The sequence below is a fragment of the Priapulus caudatus genome, unplaced genomic scaffold (genome assembly GCF_000485595.1).
Source record: "Priapulus caudatus unplaced genomic scaffold, Priapulus_caudatus-5.0.1 Scaffold531, whole genome shotgun sequence".
Classification (NCBI taxonomy): domain Eukaryota; kingdom Metazoa; phylum Priapulida; class Priapulimorpha; order Priapulimorphida; family Priapulidae; genus Priapulus; species Priapulus caudatus.
The window spans coordinates 220,698-230,889 of record NW_014577592.1 but is presented as its reverse complement, the minus strand read 5'-3'; the positions used below and the strand labels follow the sequence as shown (position 1 = coordinate 230,889).

Genomic DNA, 10,192 nt, shown 5'->3' with positions numbered 1-10,192 from the left:
GAGAGGCGCGCGAGCGAGCGAGCACGCGTGGGAGAGAGGCGCGCGAGCGATCGAGCATAAATTGAGCTGAGTTGAAATTGAAATCGCCGAATATTGAAATGTGGTTTAATTGAAAGTTGTGTGTTAAAATTTGCTGAAGTTTGAGAGCCATTAGTTAAAATAAAAGTCACGAGTTGAGCTTCGGGGAAAATCAAAAGATGTGTGTGAAATCGTTGTTGGAATTAAAAGCCATCAAAGAACCATGAATCATTTTGCATTGGTTAACAGATAAGATACGTACTGTGCAACCTTCTGGGTCGTTAATTCTACCCATTGATGCGGTCAAGCAGTTTTCATGATATCAGGAGCGTATAATGACAAATTGTATTTGTCATGTATTTGTCATTATACGCTCCTGATGATATCTATATCATCTTGCAGGTAATACTCAGCTAGTGAAGGCAGTCATCTGTGCTGGACTCTACCCAAAGGTTGCCAAGCTAGACAAACTGACATCGAAATCTCGTTTTGTGTGAGTGGTAAACTATTCGCATGCAGCTGGCCTACTGCGTCGCGCGTACTTAACTACATTCAAACCTGTGTATAAGGTTCCCTCCAGGATTAAACCTAAGTGTGGCCTTTATAGACAGGTGTTCATCCTACAGAGTGGTTTTACGGTGTAACTGCCACGCAAGGGATATTCCAACTGTCCTTTATAGACAGGTGTTAATTCTACAGAGTGGTTTTACGGTGTAACTGCCATGTAAGGGATATTCCAAGTGCCTTTTATAGATAAGTGTAATTTTGATAGAGGTGTTGACTAACGCAGGTTTAAATGTATTGTGATAATGATAATCGGTGGGACCTAATTAGTGAAAGTTTATATGTGATGGCGAACATGAGAAATTAAGTAGGGGTGAAATTGGTAAGGGAATATCACCGGATTTTATTGGTGATTGTACTCGCATAGGTGCTCCCAGCCTGTCCTTAAATGAAGCATGCATGTTCGTCAATATCAACGAGTTATTTCATGTAGAATGGGTTTAACATCAGCAACAGTGGATGTTTCTGTTTTATCTTCATTATAATCCTTATATTTATTACTATCTATATTTGTAATCTTATCATATTTTCGTTTATATCCGTAGCTAAGGCAAATTGTTGACTGTTATGATATATATATATATATATATAAATATATATATAACCCATGATATATAATATACCCATGATATATAATATCATTATTTATTATGTGTATATTATTATTCATAACGTTTTCATTATATCTTCAGCCTGCCAAGGCTGTCAACTAAGACCGATGGCACGGTGAAGATCCATCCAAAGTCAGTCAACGCGGAAGAGAAGGAGTTTGATTCACGCTGGATTGTCTACCACCTTAAGATGAAGACTGCCGCCGTAAGAGTCCGGCAGACGTTCTTAATATCTGAGCAGTCGATGGGGAGGAGTCGGTGCTGCCATCGTGTGACCATAATCTTAACTGCTAATTATTACTGGTCATTACTACAGGGCCCAAAAATATTCAAAACAGTAGTAGTCGATATATATATACAGCTTGTTGTATACGTCTGAACTGATCTAGCTGACCTGTATATTTGGGTCACACTTATGACACACCTAATTGACTCCACTTGCTTCAACCCACTCACGGGCCCTCCCCCCATCCATCCATAAACGCGATCCCTTGGAATTTTTGGCCCCAGGTGAACCCTGATATACATAGGTACGCCCGTACTTCTGCATTTACACAACACAGACACGTTCACACTTACACATAGAATTGAACTGATTTCAAATAGATCATCAGGCCAGCTTAAGTCTGTACTAAAAGACAGCATACACTAAGACGACGTCGTTGCGTCATGACGCTGCCAGCGCCACCTGTATAACGCTGCATTGCTCTTATGTTTGCAGGTCTACCTGTTCGACACGACCAACATCGCTCCCTGCCCGCTGCTGTTCTTCGGCGGGAGGCTGAGCATCCGCAGTGAGGAGCGCGGCGAGATGATCGTCATCGACGACTACATTGAGCTGCACGTGCCAACGTGCACTGCCTACGTCATCAAGGTCAGTGTCACACGCACCGCCAACGTCATCAAGGTCAATCGTGTCATGCCAAGGTCAGAGGGCGGCCAGTCACGCATATATACGTATTTTATATATGCATATATATATATATATATACATGTATTTACATATATGCATATGTGTATATATAATATATATACACATGTAACAAACCCAGCATGTTGACATTGATGATGTTGATGTTGATGTTGTTGGGTTTGATGATGTTGTTGACATTGATGTTGTTGATTGATGTTGGCATTGATGTTGTTGCTGTTGTGAGCATTGTTGTTGTTGTTGTTGTTGTTGTTGTTGTTGATGTTGTTGTTGTGAGCATTGTTGTTGTTGTTGTTGTTGTTGTTGATGTTGGTTGTTGTTGATGTTGCTGCTGCCGTCGGCGTTGTTGTTATTGTTGCTGCCATGAGTGGGACGTTGTGATGAGACCGTGATGAACGTAAACATTGTCACGCGATTTTGTGACATGACTGCAGCGATTTTGCGGTGACGAAAACCATCGTCACCACCTCCCCGAAATTCACATTCTCGCATATCCAAATTCGGTCGTCGTTGTATTTCAGGGACTTCGGCGCGAGCTGGATAACATCCTGGAATACAGGATAACTCATCCCGGGATTACCGACTGGACGTCTACGACAACAGAGGGTGCAGTGCTGAGAGCGATCGTCGATCTACTCACAACCGAGGTTGCCACTATAGTGAAAGATATCCAAGGGAAAACACTGCCAGTGATTGGATGAAGGCTATTAGCTATTAGGCAATTACTATTAGCAGAATTTCACATGGAGAGCAGGAGAAATTCAATTATGAAAGTTATATTTATATTTTATGTAATTATGAACGCACAGCTAGCGAAGTAATTAACAATCGCAGATCAGGGAATGATCGATGTGTAGATTCTCGCTTCATATTATATGTGTATTGTGCAATCAATCGTTATTTATGCTGTACAGGATACAATCCACGCGGTGGCCTCGTGTATGTGTTGCCATAGTGACCAGGCTGTATAATTTATGTTAGTAGTTGTAGTTTGTTTATGTTATAGTTCTAGCTGTTTAGACTGTAAAGGCTGCATCAGTACGTAAATTCATGTTTTTTTGTTTTATTCTTGCATTCCATTTGCGTCATCGCATATAAAAGCGATTAAAACCACGAATAGAAACACAGGAGACGGGCAGCTATTTGAAATGGACACGATTACAGCTGTATTCGACAAACAGATCTTAGTTACGTGTGAACATAATACAGAACAGTGAATAAGGAAATGTCTACACACAATGCTCACGAATTTCTCAACGCGTCTGCGTTTCGTGTACAGACGCCGCTCGATCGGCAGCCGCCTAGGCAAACCGTGACATTGGTGCTGAAGCCTGACATACCTGCACATGCTCCTTCTCATCCGATCCCCGGGGGGGGGGGCACTCCATATATATAGTATGGTAGGTATGTGCCGCGGGAGAGACCCCCCTTTTTCACCCTAAACTTCCGTTCCAGTGCATCGCATTTTTAAGAATATCTCGTTCCAGAGCATCACAAGTTGAGTTACCATGCAGATCTTACATTTTTTACATTTCGAACATTGCGAGTTCCAGAGCAAGAGAATTTTCACACATTCAACAAACATTAGTTCCAGAGACCCCCATTTTCAGGTCAGAGTTAGTTCCAGAGCCCCCCATTTTTTACTTTGCAGTGGCACATACCTACCATAATGTGGGGTGAGTGCCCCCCCCACCGGCCATCAGATTTCTAATCAACAGCAAATAATACTTGTAATCCTTATTGCGCTCTTCGTTTGTCCTCATAATTACAGCGATAGACGCTCGTTCTCGTGTTTCGTTCGCGAATCGTCACACGGGTATATGCACCGTGTTATAGTTATCTGTCACTAACTTACAGCGCGTTGCTGCGTCGTACGTAAAACGAGTGCGCGTACGCTTCGCACGGTCATACGGTCCATTTTGGAATGTAAGAAATAGTCATAATAAATACATCACAACGTCAACTGCACGACCTTACAGAGGGAGGATTCGATTCGCGGACTGCCGAGAGCTGCCCGAGTTATCAAGGTTTAAATACGTATCATTAATATAAGCTACGACGTTTTGGAATGTACGGCGCAGGGCGTATTCGGGTGAACAGTGGGGTGCCTATAGGAGTATATAAGCCCGTGCCTTACCTAGCCGTATACAGCACAGTCATACGCACGCACGCACACGCACGCACACTGACGTTGTAAATAATACCACTATACCGTAGTAACAAGTAACTAGAACCATTAATAATTCATCTTCGGTAAAAGACCATGTGAACTATGTTATTGTTAATGCTGCCATATGATGGCCTTGCTCAAACACTGCCTGCGACCATACTACGATAGACTGCAAATTGTCTCTCGCGACGGATGCGCATCTAGCAAGGGATCGGTGCGCAACAGGCATTTAAATAACGGCTCGTTACAAACGCGAATAATCACTCTGTAATAGTAACATCAAACTGCAAAAATGTTTCCTGGGTACACATTTTCCTAGTGTGTGTGTGTGTTGGGCATGACCCCCTCCCCTTCCCTCCTCGCCCCACGCTACACTCCATCTTACCACCATTATACAGGGTTCAGTCTCGCGTTGTTCTCCAACAAGAGAACAGCAGTGATTCGACGCCAAAGACGAATTAATTTCTGGGGTTGGCAGTGACGGCAGCAGCCATGGCGCCAATGATGACGATGACGACTTTTGCCATATGCCTTCCTATATAGTTGAAACATGATACGAGGAGCTGTAAGAAGGGTGGTAGGCACCTACGAGTATGGCGTCGACAGGGGAAGGGGCGCGGATCACGCCGTTGTGGTACAAGACTCATGTCACAGCAAAGATTTCGGACTAATCAAACGGGTACACGCACACACACTCGAAAGGTTACCAACAACCACAACCACATTAATAAATAAGAATGACTGCTTATACTTTTAAGCATATATAGTTCTAACAAATAAAATGTATTCGCCCCTCGTTTCTACCAACGAAAGCCAACTTTCACCGTCAACGAATAATAACGAAATAGTGTCGATTTTCCCGCTGCGCACGGAAACGGAGCCGGCTGCTTTGATCATAGGCTCGTTAGATTTTGTAAGCGTCTGCTAACATCGACCCCCCTCCTTCCCCGGAGGCTCCCGCGCAACAATCGTCACACACGTCTAACTAAATACATGCTATTCCGAGGGGCAAACACATTTCAGCCTGCACCAGAGGGCGCATGCCGTGCCGAATGCTTGCCGATACAGCGTGTACATGCAGCACAATCAGCGATACCATTTCCATCATTTACATCCTTTTTCAATATGCACTACAAAGTGCACGCAACTCCACCGGAGAGAATTTTTCGACGGCACGATAACATGCGACTAGTGGTGCCCTTAACCGCTTGCGTGACTGAAATCGCACAGAAACGCACGCGTGCAAACACGAATACGCCAAAACAAATCTACCCTTCCCCCCCCTCCTCGCCCTGTTACACCGCGAGCCTTAAAAAAGGCATCGCCTTTTATTAACACCGTCACTTGTAATTTACACGTGTGATAAATTTACTCTAACGGTCGCGCAAGAACAAGTCACGATAAGTAATGACTATATATGCAGTTGGTACCTACGCACGCTGCGATTATACATGCCGAGGGAGCGGCAATCTACATAGTACTGTCATTTATAACCGGAGTTGCCCATTCTGATACAGTATTCGCCACAAACACCGCGCAGGCTAGAAACAGTAACAATTTTCCAAATTTGTTTGTACATCTTTAAAAATACGAAAAGGTTAGAAACGTCCGACTAGTTGTCGCCATAAAACGCACCGTTTCACATGCACGACCACGTACATGTACACACACACACACACGCACACACACACACACACACACACACACACATACACACACACAGATCCAGCAATAACTAACTACTACATAATGCGCCCACCCCTTCCAGCCTCGTCCGCGACAGAAAAGTGCATTTGTTGGGAAAGGAAACTACAATGTGAAACAACAGGACAACGTGAAATTCGACACAAGGGACCGCGTCAACGACAAGACCGCCAGAGACATGATCCGTCGCAGACGATCTCCTCAGCGAAGGTGCCGTGACAAAGTCTCGACAGAACTCCAACAGATGGCGCCACCGTCGCCGCTAAACCGAGCGATAATAAACCGACGAAGCGCAAATGTTTTTGTTAGCGTACTCTGCAGGATTGTTATCCGTATACATGCGCACGCGTGCCGAATCGTGCGCGCGCGCGATTCAAGCGCGAACCAGAACGTTACGAAAGATGATCGTTGCGGACAGGATGCGATCACAAGCCGGCGGCGGTGGCGCCCCCTGGCGGGGCTCAGAACGACGACGTCTCGCACCGTCGGTCGCGGCTGCACGCTGGCCGTCCCTCGATGTCATCCTTGTCGGGCCGCTGGTAGTCGTCGTGACACAGGCTTCCCTCGTCCTCGTCATCGTCCTCGTCACCACTCTCGCTGTCATCGTCGTCATCCTCATCGTTGTGCTCCTGTCACGCAAAACATAGATCGCTCAACCTGATTATACATGTCATTAATTATCGATGGGCACATTACTAACAATTTGTACACAGGCACACCCACACCTACCCACACAGTACCTACCGATGTATATATAATATATTATATATACATATAAGTGTGTGTGTGTGTGCGTGCGTGTGTGCGTGTGTGCGCGCGTGTGAGCGTGCGTGTGTGGCCGACTAGCATAAATATATTCATAGGGTTACGGGTTAGGGGTTGTGCTCAGCTGGATAAATCGATTGCAGATGTAAGATATCGAAGGCAACTGGCGTATCAATGGCCATCGCTTAATGACAGTCTACATCAGAAACCGGTGAGAGCGACGTGCAAGTAAGACAAGCAGAAGATGGCGATTATGACATACTTGCCTAGGCCTGACATTTGTGGTGGCATACCTCTACAGGGTTGACAACAAAGGTGACATTAATATATGGGGTTGACAGTGACACACCTGCACGGGGTTGACGGTGAAGGTGAACGATAGCCTGCACTGGGGTTGAACCGGTGATGGATGAACATACCTTGCATGGGTGTGAGCGATATGGGTGACATACCTGCAATGGGGTTGACAGTAGTGTGTCAAGCGGGTGTAATAACTTCGTTAAATCGATCAATCGGGTTGAACCCGAATAGATCCGATATCGGCTTAACAATCGTACCCGGCGGTGTTTGAATGCCTGGCGTGTGCGTACGCGCGTGCATGTACGTCAATGTCATGTATGTGCTTTTAGGACCCTATTACTGTTTGTTTGCACTGGTTCACTGTGGTAAAATAAGACATATACCTGATTCTATCACTGTTTCCAACGTTTCTTGTTCAATAATTTTTTATTTTTCATGTTTGATGTAAATGCGATTACGGGATTTGATTAACTCATTGGCCTTGTTGCGAGCCCCCTGTCCAATCGACCGATTGATAATTCGAGTATAATCGATGATTCGTGACATCAGCTATTTGACAGTGACGGTGACAATACCTGCATGGGTTGGACGGTGATGGTGACAAAATACCTGCATCTGGTTGTGTGAATAGTGACATACGCTGGATGGGTTGCACGAGTGACGGTGACATCACCTGCATGGGGTTGATCGTAATGTGACATTACCTCATGGGTTGTCGTGATGGTGACATACCTGCATGTGAGTTGACAGTGAGGTGGACAGCTACCTGTCAGCGTGGTTGACGGTGATGGTGACATACCGTGCATCGGGGTGTGACAGTGATGGTGAGCCCCCAATACCTGCAGTGGGTCATGACGGTGATGGTGACATACCTATAATGGGTTGACAGTGACGGTACAAACGACTTGCTCAGGGGTTGCAGTGCCGGTGACATACCGCAGGTTGTGCGTGACGTGACCATACCTGCATGGGGTGACGGGTAGATACCCTGCATGGGGGACGTGATGGTGATGAATCAGCTTCAGCACTGCTCCTCTGCGACTCTTGCAGTCCATCGCGTCTGCTGCGTGTGTGCGGAGCGTGACGGATGCACCCCCGACAACCTGACCCATGAAAGACGAGGAAGCCAGACGCGAGTGAGGACGATGACGGTCACCGCGTACCGCTCCTAACGATCCGACGCCACTTTGTCACACATCCCGTCACTTCCTCCTATGCCGCTAACACCGGCAACCACGCAATGCACATGTACGGACGACAAGCCTGCACACGCATGGCAACCTACGCGGTGCACGCGCACACAGTCAAAGTAGAACAGAGCCATCAGCTCATATGCATGCCGCGCTGACCGCACAGTGTTCACGATCGGCGCACGCACGCATGCGACAAACAGACGTGCACACACACGAGCAGTCGGCCGCACGCACCCAATGCGCGACGCAACTGGACACAAACGCACGCACACACATCTTCAATGCAAAGCACGCACGTTGCACAAGGATGCAGTAACATAAGGCGCCGGCGCACGATTGGCGCGCACAGGTATACACAACCACAACCGACAACAGTGTGCAGCACAGAAGAGCAAGAGACACACAACACGCGCACGTCACGCACGCGCAACGCACACGCACACGCACCCGCACCACCGCACCACACACCAACCACCGGAACACCGCACACCATACACCACATCGCACACGATGACAGCGCAGACCCACCCACGGACCTGTATACTCACCGACTGTGCTACTGCTGTGGTGCAGGGAATCCTTGCCTCGCAGTTCGTGCAGCGAGTTCTCGTGGAATCGAGGAATGTTGACATGCATATGCTGCTGCGCCGCGTGGTAGGCACGCTCAGGTGGCTTCGGATGAGAGTGGATGACACTCAGCTGAAAAACACGCGCAGATATTTAAATACATCCATAACCTGACGAAGATTTATTATAAAATAAGTTCATTCGATTAAATCATCCGATTAAATAAGTTCATTCGGTTGGTAGACTAATAGATCTGATTGGGTTAATTGTTACTCAACCGTGAAGATTGAAAACGTACAGCTGACGTTTCGCCTCCTGACAGGGGGCTTTCTCAAAGCTGACTGACGATTATCAGTTTTGACCACCAGATGGTGTGGTGGTCTGCAGCTTGGTCCACACGTTTTTCAATCTTCACAGTTGAGTAACCCAGTTAGACCTGACGAAGATTCACCACGATACAAGAATAAGATGTGATATGCTTTTATCGGCTCTCAGGTGGCCCTTCTCTTTGGCATTAAATTCTCCATTAGATTATGGCTTGAAATGATGATAGGATCACGTATAAAATTAGTAGGTGCATGTACGTGCGTGTTACTGTTAGGAGGAGGCAGATCTGGTGGGGGAAGGCCATGTGGAACTGTTGACTGGCCTTGCATCTGCACTTTGTAATTATGCGTACATAACCCACGCCATCCAAGCAGTTTCATTAGCATAACTACTATATGCGATCCCAAGCAGCACGATAAACCATGCACCGTGAATGACGAAGAATTGACGACGATATGAATGAATAGCTGGCGATAAAACTGCAGACTCAATTTTCCCCCGAGCTTTTCTAGCTGTCAGCGTATCTCACAGAAATGCTGACAGTGAGGCCGCAACAGAGTTTGAGTAATAGAAGTTGCTCGGCAATCGAGTTATCTGCCAATTAAGTTATGCGCAAACGTTCTAAACTCGTCTGCATCAAGCGCAATCATACACCCGGTTTGTGGCAATTCTAACTGATGTGCGCGCCCACATGCCGTTTGTAATTAATTCATACAGGCACAGCAGACTAGCTAGTAACAAATATAAATGTGATAACGCTTTTTATAATATGCTTTAATAAATTTATCTGTCGACATTTCACATCAGATTATGAAATCGATGCTTTTGTGCATGCAGCGGTCTAGGATGGCATACGTGGATGCAGAGCAGGGTGTGCAGCCAGGCAGGGATAATGTGTAAATAGGGGAGTACATACACTACTATGGAATCGTATGGATGGATACACAGGGAAATGGAGGGCGTGCATGCACGGTGCGCACATGTGCACGTGGGTTGGTGTCGTCATGTATACACACTGCATAGGAAGTGGGGTGGAGTAGGG

At 46.3% G+C, this 10,192-nt stretch overlaps 2 protein-coding genes across 2 annotated transcripts in view; one reads left to right on the top strand and one right to left on the bottom strand.

Annotated features, from left to right (window-relative positions):
- Nucleotides 1-3,171, top strand: part of LOC106811358 (ATP-dependent RNA helicase DHX36-like) — a 27,666-nt gene extending 24,495 nt beyond the window's left edge. The window contains exons 16-19 of the mRNA XM_014814944.1: nt 408-511; nt 1,275-1,398; nt 1,915-2,067; nt 2,646-3,171. Coding sequence (XP_014670430.1) covers nt 408-511; nt 1,275-1,398; nt 1,915-2,067; nt 2,646-2,825 — 561 coding nt within the window. The 3' untranslated portion in view covers nt 2,826-3,171. The remainder of the gene's footprint in view (nt 1-407; nt 512-1,274; nt 1,399-1,914; nt 2,068-2,645) is intronic.
- Nucleotides 3,172-7,825: 4,654 nt separating this feature from the next.
- LOC106811357 (calsyntenin-1-like) overlaps nt 7,826-10,192 on the bottom strand; it is a 19,272-nt gene continuing 16,905 nt past the window's right edge. The window contains exons 10-12 of the mRNA XM_014814943.1: nt 8,805-8,955; nt 8,157-8,228; nt 7,826-7,902 (exon numbers count right to left, since the gene is read on the bottom strand). Of these exons, the coding sequence (XP_014670429.1) occupies nt 7,826-7,902; nt 8,157-8,228; nt 8,805-8,955 (300 nt within the window). The remainder of the gene's footprint in view (nt 7,903-8,156; nt 8,229-8,804; nt 8,956-10,192) is intronic.